At 47.8% G+C, this 14,730-nt stretch overlaps 1 protein-coding gene across 1 annotated transcript in view; it reads left to right on the forward strand.

The window, feature by feature from the left end:
• The window catches only part of SH2B2 (SH2B adaptor protein 2), a 172,977-nt gene that overhangs the window by 148,270 nt on the left and 9,977 nt on the right, over positions 1-14,730 (forward strand). Inside the window, exon 7 of the mRNA XM_075335309.1 lies at positions 5,910-6,103. Within this exon, the coding sequence (XP_075191424.1) occupies positions 5,910-6,103 (194 nt within the window). The remainder of the gene's footprint in view (positions 1-5,909; positions 6,104-14,730) is intronic.

Below are 14,730 nucleotides of genomic sequence, written 5' to 3' on the forward strand. Positions count from 1 at the left end.
TCTGTTGCGCGACACGGGCATATCGCTGCCCGTGGCACACAACATCGCCCAGAGCCGTCACACATACTTACCTGTCCGGCGACGTCGCTGTGACCGGCGAACCGCCTCCTTTCTAAGGGGGCGGTCCGTGCGGCGTCACAGCGACGTCACTGAACCGCCGCCCAATCGCAGCGGAGGGGCGGAGATGAGCGGGACGTAACATCCCGCCCACCTCCTTCCTTCCGCATAGCGGCCGGGAGTCAGGTAGGGAGACGTTCCTCGCTCCTGCGGCGTCACACGCAGCCATGTGTGATGCCGCAGGAACGAGGAACAACCTCGTTACTGCTGAAGTAACGATAATTGGGAATGGACCCCCGTGTCGCCGATTAGCGATTTTTCACTGTTTTGCAACGATGCAAAATCGCTAATCGATGTCACACGCAACGGCATCGCTAATGCGGCCGGATGTGCGTCACGAATTCCGTGACCCCAACGACTCCGCATTAGCGATGTCGTAGCGTGTAAAGCCCGCTTAACAGCAGTTGAAGCAACAATAAAAATCATTCTTTTAATTATTTTTTAATCTGTTCCTCTCTCCCTCAACAAACTACTTTATTTTAATATGCAAATGAGGGTCCTCAAGGCATCCTTGGCGTAGCTAAATGCCTTACTGCACTGTTCTATCCACATATTTAGACTATGGCTACCTTTTTATATTGGTTGACAGCGCTAGATTTCCCAGAGCCATCACTATCTGAAGATAAACCTCTGTTATGTGATCTCTGTGCAGAAGCGAGAATACATGTCACTCTCTACTCGCTGCTGACATCACTCGACTTCACTGCTATCACTTGAAGGCAGGAGTGAGCACAAACATCACTCTCTACTCGCTGCTGACGTCACTCGACTTCACTGCTATCACTTGAAGGCAGGAGTGAGCACACACATCACTCTCTACTCACTGCTGACGTCACTCGACTTCACTGCTATCACTTAAAGGCAGGAGTGAGCACACACATCACTCTCTACTCACTGCTGACGTCACTCGACTTCACTGCTATCACTTGAAGGCAGGAGTGAGCACACACATCACTCTCTACTCGCTGCTGACATCACTCGACTTCACTGCTATCACTTGAAGGCAGGAGTGAGCACACACATCACTCTCTACTCACTGCTGACGTCACTCGACTTCACTGCTATCACTTAAAGGCAGGAGTGAGCACACACATCACTCTCTACTCGCTGCTGACGTCACTCGACTTCACTGCTATCACTTGAAGGCAGGAGTGAGCACACACATCACTCTCTACTCGCTGCTGACATCACTCGACTTCACTGCTATCACTTGAAGGCAGGAGTGAGCACAAACATCACTCTCCACTCGCTGCTGACGTCACTCGACTTCACTGCTATCACTTGAAGGCAGGAGTGAGCACACACATCACTCTCTACTCACTGCTGACGTCACTCGACTTCACTGCTATCACTTAAAGGCAGGAGTGAGCACACACATCACTCTCTACTCGCTGCTGACGTCACTCGACTTCACTGCTATCACTTGAAGGCAGGAGTGAGCACACACATCACTCTCTACTCGCTGCTGACATCACTCGACTTCACTGCTATCACTTGAAGGCAGGAATGAGCACACACATCACTCTCTACTCGCTGCTGACGTCACTCGACTTCACTGCTATCACTTGAAGGCAGGAGTGAGCACACACATCACTCTCTACTCACTGCTGACGTCACTCGACTTCACTGCTATCACTTAAAGGCAGGAGTGAGCACACACATCACTCTCTACTCGCTGCTGACGTCACTCGACTTCACTGCTATCACTTAAAGGCAGGAGTGAGCACACACATCACTCTCTACTCGCTGCTGACGTCACTCGACTTCACTGCTATCACTTAAAGGCAGGAGTGAGCACACACATCACTCTCTACTCGCTGCTGACATCACTCGACTTCACTGCTATCACTTGAAGGCAGGAGTGAGCACACACATCACTCTCTACTTGCTGCTGACGTCACTCAACTTCACTGCTATCACTTGAAGGCAGGAGTGAGCACACACATCACTCTCTACTCGCTGCTGACGTCACTCGACTTCACTGCTATCACTTGAAGGCAGGAGTGAGCACACATATCACTATCTACTCAGTGCTGACATTGGTAGACTTCATTGCTACGGTATCACTTGAAGGCAGGAGTGAGCACACACATCACTCTCTAGTCACTGCTGACATTACTCGACTTCACTGCTATCACTTGAAGGCAGGAGTGAGCACACACATCACTCTCTACTTACTGCTGACTTCACTGCTATTACTTCAGGGTAGGTTTCATCGCTCAAATCACTCTCTTCTTGCAGCTGACATCTCTTACTACACAGCTATAACCGAGCAATGACAACAGCAAGGAGAAAGTAATGTGTTTGTTAATTTCTGCGCTGATGTGATGTCGAGTGATGTCAGCAGTGAGGAGAGAGTGATGAGTCTTGTTCCTGCAAATGGTCAGTGTACACATAATGGAGTTTTACCTTCAGACAAACAGTAGTGGCCATAATCTTAAAAATTAGTAGAAACATTGCACAGAGGTATTTAGCCATTCTATGAGTGCACTGAGCACACTAATTTGCTTATTACAATAAAGTTAGTTTCCTCTGTTGCTTAAAAAAAACAAACTATCTTAAAACAAAAAGAATCTTTTGACTTTTACTGGCCTATTTACACAGGCTGATGGCTACTGTTTGGAACAGAACGTCGTTCTGTCACCATGCGACTTCATGTCATTGATAGAAAATTTCCTGTATACACAAAGTGATGTGCTGCCAACAAAAATTATTTTTAGAGCAAAAATTAAAAGAGGACAACATAATTTGGGGGGAAAAATTAAAAAAAGAGTAAAAAAAAAAAGTACGCACCCCAAATAAAATCTGCTCTGAAAAGGTTTATTCACCCAAAAACACTTAATATTTCATTCCAAATATTGGGTCTTTAGACTCTTTAACAAACCCCAATGCTTGACAAAGAACTGAAACATTACAGTGTCTTGAGGTAAATAAAAGCTTTTTAGAGATGCTTTTTTTTGGAGTGATATGTTTTTTTCCATCCTTACTAGATATGAGGTTCTTGGGCTTGGACCTGACGCTGCTGCAATGAAACCTTTTGTTAGGCCTCCTTCACACGTCCGTGAAAAACGTTCATGTTTTGCACGGCCGTGTTCAAGGTGCGTATGGCCCATCCATGTGCCGTGATTTTGGCACACTAGTGTCCACCATGTGATATTCAAGATAGCACACAGAGAGCAGCAACTTGTTACTCACCTGTCCCCGGTGCTGCTGTCCCGGTGCTGATATCTCAGGCGCTGCTGCTTCTGGGTCCGCGGTGCAGTGAATATGCAATGAGCATAATGAGCAGGACCCAGAAACAAGTGACAGCAGCACTGAAGACAGCAGTGCTAGAGACAGGTGAGTATAGAAAATAATTTTATTTTAAAGACATGTGTTTTCTCCGGTCACAGTGTCACACTGATTACATCAGTTCGTTGGTTCATGTGGCATCAGTGCTGCCTGAGAAAAACGGACTTGTCTCCGTGCGGAATACAAGTGCTTCATACAGACACACGGTCATTGTGAACACACTGATGTGTGCGCAGACCCATTGATTTTAATGGGTCTGCGTATGTCTGTGTCTCCGGTACGTATGAAAATGGATGTCTTTTGTACCGGAATCACTGACATGTGAAGGGGACCTTATAGGGATTTTCCTCGTGCTGCTTGACTTCGCATATAATGGTCTAATCATCCTTCAAATAAGCGCTCTGCTAGTTTGTCAGGAAATCCTCGACATTTTTACACTGGCCAATAATCAGGATTGAGCATTCTAAGGGGCACTTTGCACACTACGACATCGCAAGCCGATGCTTGCGATGCCGAGCGCGATAGTCCCCGCCCCCGTCGCAGCTGCAATATCATGGTGATAGCTGCCGTAGCGAACATTATCGCTACAGCAGCTTCACATGCACTCACCAGCCCTGCGACGTCGCTCTGGCCGGCAAACCGCCTCCTTATTAAGGGGGCGGGTCATGCGGCGTCATAGCGATGTCACACGGCAGGCGGCCAATAGAAGTGAAGGGGCGGAGGTGAGCGGGACGTAAACATCCCGCCCACCTCCGTCCTTCCGCATAGCCGGCGTGAGCCGCAGGACGCAGGTAGGCGATGTTCCTCGCTCCTGCGACTTCACACACAGCGATGTGTGCTGCCGCAGGAACGAGGAACAACATCGTAACATCGGTCCTTCCGAAATTATGGAAATGACCAATGCTACACCGATGATACGATTTGGACGTTTTTGCGCTCCTTAGTCGTATCAGAAAGGATTTACACACTACGATATCGCCTGCGACGCCGCATGTGCGTCACTTTCGATTTGACCCCACTGACATCGCAGCTGCGATGTTGTAGTGTGCAAAGTGCCCCTTAGGCTACGTTCACATTTCCGTTGTTTTGCATCAGTCACCTGCGTTGCTTAAAGCTTGTGACTGATGCGTTGTACAACGGGTGACAAGAAATGGAATTTCTTGTCATGAGAAAGCAGATTCCGTTGAGAGAGAGAACGATCAGCTGATCGCTCTGAAAAACCAGCCGCCGGGAGATCAGCTGATCGCTCTCAAAAGCCAATCATTTCAGTTTAAAACCTGTGTTGGGAGGAGGGGGAGGGGGAGGAAGAGAGAGAGAGGAACTGATTTTACCTGATTTCGGACATTCTGCTGGACATGCTGAGATTGCTCAGTAAAGCGTGACGGATTCCTGCACTGGAATCCGTTGCGTGACGCGGGATAATGGAATCCTGCACCATAGGCTTACATTATGCCTCCTGACGGATTCCAACGGAATCCTGTGGGGTACGGTTTTTTTCCGCAACAAAAATCGTTGCATGCTGCGTCTCTCCTGCCCGACGGTTAGTCAATAAATGACTGATGCGTCGCGCGGCGGATGCAACGCAGGGTCATCAATCACAATCCGCCGCTCATACAAGTCTATGGGAAACAACGGAATCCGCTAAACGGATTGCGTTGTTTATCAGAGCGGTGGATTGTGACTGATCCCAAACAACGGAAATGTGAACCTAGCCTTACAAATACTTATTCGCTGATTTTCAGCTCATTTAAAACCACCTCTGTTCTTCAATGGGGCTTACAAACTAATTTTCCTATCCCACACACATACAAGGACACTTATTAGGGAGCCATGCAATATATCAGTGTGTTTTTGAAGTGTGGGTAAAGTGTGGGTGGAAACTCACCAACATATGGAAAACATACAATCCCCATGCTAACGCTTGGAATCAAAACCTGGACAACACTGGAGGGATCATGCAGATTGTGTGCACAGCCTTGTTATGACCATTCATCTAATCTGAATAATCGTTCAAGGCAACATCATGGTTTTCTATATGCTGCATGCAATAAAAATTCTCCTTAACCGACATCTGTAAAGGGCCTTAGTTGGCTTAAAGGGCTTGTCCAGTTTAGATCCCATTCATATATATCTTTAGAGGATAGTAAATTAATTAAGTCTGGTCATCTCTTTATTTCTATCTTTATATTCTATTCTATTTATATGTGTTTATTTATCTGTGATTTCTTAATCACAGTGTAGCTAAGAGGATGGTTAGTACCTGCCCTGTATTATGCAGACTCATTGATTTGAATAGGCATAGTGCAATGCCTACTTTTCACTGCGGAGGCGCTGCGGGGGAAATAAAATCTTCCAGGTTTTGCCCTTCTGACAAGTAGGGACAGCTTAAAGTGAGGAACCCTTTAAACTGTTGGGGGCATCACACTGGAGAATACATAATGCAAGTAAACTACAGTACTATTTAATGATCAAGTAACTTTTTGAAAACTTTGTGGCATTAGGTGAAGAAGGGGAGAACAATGAGGAGATAAATCTGTTGGAGTATCCTTGGTTCCATGGGACACTGTCAAGAATAAAGGCTGCGCAGCTCGTACTCGCTGGTGGAAGTCGCAGTCATGGACTGTTTGTCATCAGACAAAGTGAAACGCGTCCAGGAGAGTATGTGCTTACTTTCAACTTTCAAGGCAAAGCAAAAGTAAGTGTGCTATGCAAAAATATGCTCCTCATAAAGTAATTGGTCACTTTTCCTACTTAGGACAAATTCATACATTCAGGATTCCATTATTATACCCACTGCTAATGCAAGTGAATGGAGTATTTTATATTTTGCTTCAGTGCAGAATAATTAATGCGCTTTAGGCTTTAAAGGGAAGGTGTTGTCAAAAAAAAAAATGTTTTCAATAACTTGAAAAATATAAAAGTATTAATGTTGTTATGTTTAAATAATATTATTTGTTTTTAATTGAGAAAAATATAAAAAAAATAAATAAAACTTTGATATTTTCCTCTCTTAAACACTAGGGGGAGCAGCTGCTGAAATCCTACTGTAGAGCTACTGTAGAACTAGCTCACATTACAACTACAGTAAAAGTGGGTGGAATCTGCTCTCCTGTGTGTGATGTCACCCCAAAATCTGGGTGTTTCCAAAAGAATAAAAGAGAATGAAGTTTAGGATCACAGTGCGGAGCCATTTTGTTGGTGGCCGCAAAGTGATCCTAATATGTCTAAAGTATCACTAAGGCCAGCTGCATAGTGCTCCACTGTATCCCAATGCCCCACTGACTGTATTCCAATGCCCCTCTCACTATTTCCCAATGACCCACTGACTGTTTCCCAAAGCCCTACTGACTGTATCCAAATGCCCCACTGACTGTTTCCATGCACTCACCTCAGACCTGCGCCTGTCCTGCCAGCCATCACAGTACATACCAGCAAGCACCGAAGGCCCAAGGTGAGCACACACGGGGAATGGGGGTGAGTGGCAGGGAAGCGGTGGAGTGAGCGGAGGAGTGAGAGGGGGGGTGAGCGGAGTGGGGAGCGGCAGAGTGTGGGGGGGGTAAGCGGCAGAGTGGGGGGTGAGCGGCAGAATGGAGAGCAGCACGCCAGGATCAGTTACGGTGCAATCACCGCTGCCTGGCACCGATACTCAGCCCATCCATCCCGGCAGGTGACAGGGGGAAAGTGGAGCACACAGCATATGCTGTGAGCTCCACAAAGATGGCGCTGATCTCCTCCCCCTGCTGTGATCTGGACAGCCCAGGAGGCTTGTCCAGATGACATCAGTCGCTGTTTCTCTGTTAAGTATAGGGGTCGGAGCTCGACAACGCTCTTCTATGCACAGGGGGATGCCATAAGAAGGTGAGTAACTGTCATTACACACAGCAAATCCAAGATGGCAGCCCCCAGTGCTTCAGTAAAACTAGACTTAAATAAAAACTAAATAAACAGTGAATTTAACTGTGTATTAAAAATACTTGATTTCATAATCACTATATTAATAAAAAAATAAAAGAAACGCGACACCTTACCTTTAAATTCCACATTTGCTCAGATTCTGTATGGAAAACAAATGTGCAGATCCGCATCAGAAATCCCAGTTTCTGCCTCAGATTTTAACTGCTGATTCTTTAAAGGGAACCAATCATCAGGATTTTCGTGTATAAGCTGCAGCCAGTGCAGTACTGGCACTATCATGCACAGTGTGTACATACCATTGGGGTGCAGCTCGGGTGTTTAGGCAGCGAAATCCAACTTTATAAAATTTGAAATTTCGTGCACTTTTTGATTGACGTGTGCACCTCTGTGTTAATATCCGGGCGTGTTATGCAGGAGTTCCCCGCCCCCCCACCAGCCTGTTCCTCCCTCTCTCATGATGTCCGGGCGGGTTATGCACGTGTTCCCCGCCCCCCTGCGCTGCCTGTTCCTCCCTCCCTCCGGCTGAATGTAAAATGCTAATCTTCAGAAACATGGCGCCGGAGTGGGCCTCAGCGCATAGCGCTTATCTCCGGCGCCATGTTTCTGAAGCCCGCATTACACAGCTTGGTGTCTGCAGACTGCAGAACAGCTGATCGGAGGACGCGATCAGCTGTAGCTATGATGACGTGCCGCCTCAGGACACCGGGCCAGGACAGGAGCCTGCCAGCGACATCGGGGGTCAGGTGAGGTAAGTTCACAATGGACTCACATGACCCCGTGACGGCAGTGCTGCGAGACCCGGTCACGGTAGTGATATCGGGTAGCACTGTCTTCACGGGGTCAGGTGAATGAAATTACTAGCACCTGTGATGTCATTGCCCCAGCAGGCACGCACACATTATACACACACATACACACAATATATATATATATATATATATATATATATATATATACACACACACACACTGCTGTGTGTGCGCCCCTGCGTTGACCTGGGCTCACCTTCTCAGTTCCAGGTCACTGCAGGAAAGCACTCACAGCTGTGTGTGTGTATAATGTGTGTATGCGCGTGTGTATAATGTGTGTGTGCGTGCGCGCGCGCGCGTGTATAATGTGTGCGTGCGCGCGTGTATAATGTGTGCGCGCGCGCGTGTATAATGTGTGTGCGCGCGCGCGCGCGTGTATAATGTGTGTGTGCGCGCGCGCGTGTATAATGTGTGTGCGCGCGTGTGTATAATGTGTGTGCGCGCGTATAATATGTGTGTGTGTGCGCGCGCGTATAATATGTGTGTGTGTGTGTGTGCGCGCGCGCGCCACTCTGCTGGGGCAATGACGTCACAGGTGGAAGTGAGGGGCTGCTCTCACAATCAATGGGGGACTTTTAGTTCTGCATTAAAGGGGTGGTTCACCCATTTTTTTTTTTTTCCCCAATGATCAGATGATATTGGATCCGGATTGGACGGCACGGGACCCTAACCCAGGATTACTGCGGAGGGGTGTTTATTTCAATAAAGATGGAGTCACTAATTGTGTTGTGTTTTATTTCTAATAAAAATATTTTTCTGTGTGTTGTGTATTTTTTTTTTTATCTATCATTACTAGAAATTCATGGTGGCCATGTCTAATATTGGCGTGACACCATGAATTTCGGGCTTAGGGCTAGCTGATAATATACAGCTAGCCCTAACTCCATTATTACCCGGCTAGCCACCCGGCATCAGGGCAGCTGAAAGAGTTGGATACAGCGCCAGAAGATGGCGCTTCTATGAAAGCGCCATTTTCTGGGGTGGCTGCGGACTGCAATTCGCAGTGGGGGTGCCCAGAAAGCTTGGGCACCCTTCACTGTGGATTCCAATCCCCAGCTGCCTAGTTGTACCCGGCTGGACACCAAAATTAGGCGAAGCTCACGTCATTTTTTTTTTAAATTATTTCATGAAATTCATGAAATAAAATAAAAAAAAAAGGGCTTCTCTATATTTTTGGTTCCCAGCCGGGTACAAATAGGCAGCTGGGGGTTGGGGGCAGCCCGTACCTGCCTGCTGTACCCGGCTAGCATACAAAAATATGGCGAAGCCCATGTCATTTTTTTTTTCTTTTTGGGTAAAAAACTGCATACAGTCCTGGATGGAGGATGCTGAGCCTTGTAGTCCCATGCATGACAAGTAACAGTGTGGATTTTGGCTAAGTTCACACACTGCGTCGTTTTATTTAAGCGGTGTTTTTGTGCGTTTTTTTGCGTCAAAAAAACCCAAAAAACCATACGTGGCAAACAACAGACGCGTTTTTACCGGGTTTTGGTGCGTTTTTTGCTCTGTGTTTTTATGCTTTTTTTTATCAGAGAAAGATTGTTGAAAGAAAAAAAAAAATAAAAAAGGTCTGAAGTAATTTCCTTCTTCAATATGTTCTTCATTCTCCACTAGTGTATGCAGGAGAGCATACAGCTGCAGAACTACAGGGCTCAGCATGCTCTATCCAGGACTGTATGCTGGAGGGAGAGGCAGGGGGAGCAGAACTACAAGGCTCAGCATCCTCCATTCACTAGTGTATGCATGAGAGCAGACAGCAGCTGCAGAACTACAAGGCTCAGCATCCTCCATTCACTAGTGTATACAGGAGAGCAGACAGCAGCTGCAGAACTACAAGCCTCAGTATCCTCCATTCACTAGTGTAAGCAGGAGAGAAGACAGCAGCTGCAGAACTACAAGGCTCAGCATACTCCATCCCGGACTGTATGCAGTTTTTTGCCAAAAAAGAAAAAAAAAATGACGTGGGCTTCGCCATATTTTTGTATGCTAGCCGGGTACAGCAGGCAGGTACGGGCTGCCCCCAACCCCCAGCTGCCTATTTGTACCCAGCTGGGAACCAAAAATATAGAGAAGCCCTTTTTTTTTTTTTTTTAATTATTTCATGAATTTCATGAAATAATAAATAAAAAAATGACGTGAGCTTCGCCTAATTTTGGTGTCCAGCCGGGTACAACTAGGCAGCTGGGGATTGGAATCCACAGTGCAGGGTGCCCATGCTTTCTGGGCACCCCCACTGCGAATTGCAGTCCGCAGCCACCCCAGAAAATGGCGCTTTCATAGAAGCGCCATCTTCTGGCGCTGTATCCAACTCTTCCAGCTGCCCTGATGCCGGGTGGCTAGCCAGGTAATAATGGAGTTAGGGCTAGCTGTATATTATCAGCTAGCCCTAAGCCCGAAATTCATGGTGTCACGCCAATATTAGACATGGCCACCATGATTTTCTAGTAATGATAAAAAAAAAAATAATACACAACACACAGAAAAATATTTTTATTAGAAATAAAACACAACACAATTAGTGACTCCATCTTTATTGAAATAAACCCCCCTCCGCAGTAATCCTGGGTTAGGGTCCCGCGCCGTCCAATCCGGATCCAATATCATCTGATCATTGGGGGGAAAAAAAAAAATGGGTGAACCACCCCTTTAATGCAGAACTAAAAGTCCCCCATTGATTGTGAGAGCAGCCCCTCACTTCCACCTGTGACGTCATTGCCCCAGCAGAGAGGCGCGCGCGCACACACACACATATTATACGCGCACACACACACATATTATACGCGCACACACACATTATACACACGCGCGCGCACACACACACATTATACACACGCGCGCACACACATTATATACACACACTATACACGCACACTATACACACACACACACACTATACACTATACACACACACACACACACACACTATACACACACACACACACACACACTATACACTACACACACACACTATACACACACACACACTATACACATACTATACACACACACTACACATACACGCGTGCGCGCACACACATTATACACGCGTGCGCGCACACACATTATACACGCGTGCGCGCACACACATTATACACGCGTGCGCGCACACACATTATACACGCGTGCGCGCACACACATTATACACGCGCGCACACACATTATACACGTGCGCGCGCACACACATTATACACGCGCGCGCGCACACACATTATACACGCGCGCGCACACACATTATACACGCGCGCACGCGCACACACATTATACACACGCGCGCGCACACACATTATACACGCGCGCGCGCACACACATTATACACGCGCGCACACACATTATACACGCGTACGCGCATACACACATTATACACACACACAGCTGTGAGTGCTTTCCTGCAGTGACCTGGAACTCAGAAGGTGAGCCCAGGTCAACGCAGGGGCGCACACACAGCAGTGTGGGTGTGTGTATATATATATAGTGTGTGTATGTGTGTGTGTATAATGTGTGCGTGCCTGCTGGGGCAATGACATCACAGGTGCTAGTAATTTCATTCACCTGACCCCGTGAAGACAGTGCTACCCGATATCACTACCGTGACCGGGTCTCGCAGCACTGCCGTCACGGGGTCATGTGAGTCCATTGTGAACTTACCTCACCTGACCCCCGATGTCGCTGGCAGGCTCCTGTCCTGGCCCGGTGTCCTGAGGCGGCACGTCATCATAGCTACAGCTGATCGCGTCCTCCGATCAGCTGTTCTGCAGTCTGCAGACACCAAGCTGTGTAATGCGGGCTTCAGAAACATGGCGCCGGAGATAAGCGCTATGCGCTGAGGCCCACTCCGGCGCCATGTTTCTGAAGATTAGCATTTTACATTCAGCCGGAGGGAGGGAGGAACAGGCAGCGCGGGGGGGCGGGGAACACGTGCATAACCCGCCCGGACATCATGAGAGAGGGAGGAACAGGCTGGTGGGGGGGCGGGGAACTCCTGCATAACACGCCCGGACATTATCTGCAGAGGTGCACACGTCAATCAAAAAGTGCACGAAATTTCAAACTTTATAAAGATGAATTTCACTGCCTAAACACCCGAGCTGCACCCCAATGGTATGTACACACTGTGCATGATAGTGCCAGTACTGCACTGGCTGCAGCTTATACACGAAAATCCTGATGATTGGTTCCCTTTAAAAATATATGTATTTCCTGTAGGTAAATCCTTAGCGTGTGAGTGCAGCCATAAGGGGGCTTTACACGGTAGCGATATCGCTAGCAATTTCTAGCGATATCGAGCGTGTAAGTACCCGCCCTCGTTGCGCATGCGATTGTTTGTGATCGCTGCCGTAGCGAACATTATCGCTACGGCAGCGTCACACGTACTTACATGGTCGGCGTCGTCGCTGTGACTGCTGAACAATCCCTTCAAGGGGGAGGGACGTTCGGCATCACAGCGACGTCACCGCAACGTCACTAAGCGGCCAGCCAATCAAAGCGGAGGGGCGGAGATGAGCAGGACGTAACATCCCGCCCACCTTCTTCCTTCCGCATTGCGGCCGGTGGCAGATAAGGAGACGGTCCTCGCTCCTGAGGTGTCACACACAGCGATGTGTGCTGCCGCATGAGCGATGAACAACATGGATAAACAACCCTTACCGATTTTTGAGTTTGGGACGACCTCTCCATGGTGAACGATTTTCACCATTTTTGAGGTCGCTTAAGGTCGCTGGTCAGTATCACACGCTGCGATATCGTTAATGACGCCGGATGTGCGTCACTAACAACGTGACCCCGACGATAAAACATTAACAATATCGTAGCGTGTAAAGCCCCCTTTAGTCTACATTCACATGAATTATTTACGAGCTCACTGTCACACTGGGTAGGCATTAGGTAGGGAATGAATGGAATGGATGGAGTGAGTCAACCCCACTGAGGAGGAACTGCAACAACAACAAAGTTTCTCCAGATGACTCTAAAGCCTGCTTTACACCTTACAATTAGGTGTGCGATCTCGTATGAGATGTGACACGCCCAGGTCGCATATGCGATTGAATGAGATTGCACGTAGGTCGTTCATTTGCTGTCATACGAGCGTTAGTAGTCTATGTTAAATTGATCAATTTTGTGTGCGATCCTTTAGATCATGTGTTCTGTGACGTATGCATTGGGCACCCTTTTTTTTTTTTTTTTTTATTTATTGACTTGCCAAGCGTGTGTAATGTGTAGGGATGCGTTTTTACTATGTCATCTGCCATTCAGCTCTGCTACATGGCCGCTGACAGCAGCCACAGACAGCCATGTAGCAGAGCTGAATGGCAGATGACAGCAGACACAGACAGAGCCGCACTGTCAGAATGAGCAGCCCTCTCTCATACTCACCGATCCCCGGCTCTGCACGGCATTCACACTGCTCCGGCGACTTTTTCTGTTTTGAAAAAGCCGGCCGCCCATTAAACAATCTCGTATTCCCTGCTTTCCCCGCCCACCGGCGCCTATGATTGGTTACAGTGAGACACGCCCCCACGCTGAGTGACAGGTGTCACACTGCACCCAATCAATTTTTTCGGGCGTGTGTGTGTTTATTTACTGTAATTTACAGATTAATCATGGAAGGTGTCTCATAGACGCCTGACATGATTAATCTAGGACTTATTGGCAGCTATGGGCTGCCAATAACTCCTTATTACCCCGATTTGCCAACGCACCAGGGCAAATCGGGAAGAGCCGGGTACAGTCCCAGAACTGTCGCATCTAATGTATGCGGCAATTCTGGGCGGCTGTTGGCTGATATTGTTAGGCTGGGGGGCTCCCCATAACGTGGAGCTCCCCATCCTGAGAATACCAGCCTTCAGCCGTATGGCTTTATCTGGCTGGTTTTAAAATTGGGGGGGACCGCACGCCGTTTTTTTTAATTATTTAGTTATTTATTTCACTGCACAGTATAGACACGCCCACCGGCTGCTGTGATTGGGTGCAGTGTGACACCTGTCACTCAGCGTGGGGGAGTGTCTCACTGTAACCAATCATAGGCGCCGGTGGGCGGGGAAAGCAGGGAATACGAGATTGTTTAGTGGGCGGCCGGCTTTTTCAAAACAGTAAAAGCTGCCGGAGCAGTGTGAACACCGTGCAGAGCCGGGCCGGGGATCGGAGATCGGTGAGTATGAGAGAGGGGGTAAGAGGGATAGACTGACATGGACAGAGAGAGAGGGACAGAGATAGTGACGGACTGACAGAGATTAGCGAATGACAGACATTGTGAGGCGCTTCAGAACGCAGCTTTTCAGCTGCGCTCTGAAGCAGACCTTTTTTAAGCTGCAGTGCAGAGCGCACACCTGCACACATAGCCTCAGACATCAAAATCGTATGAGGGATGTCACACGTTTCAATTGACTAGGTTCATACAACAAAACGTCCAATGTATGAGGAATAAACGACGTGTATGCGATCACCGTATTTTCGTTCAATCTTGATTGCACGTAGGTGTCACACGCAAATACGTCACGAACGATGCAGGATGTGCGTCACTTACAACTTGACCCCGACGACGGATTGAAAGATTTATTGAAGCGTGTAAAGCAGGCATAAAGGGGGCTTTACACGCTATGAC

This window comes from Anomaloglossus baeobatrachus, chromosome 2, assembly GCF_048569485.1.
Source record: "Anomaloglossus baeobatrachus isolate aAnoBae1 chromosome 2, aAnoBae1.hap1, whole genome shotgun sequence".
Classification (NCBI taxonomy): domain Eukaryota; kingdom Metazoa; phylum Chordata; class Amphibia; order Anura; family Aromobatidae; genus Anomaloglossus; species Anomaloglossus baeobatrachus.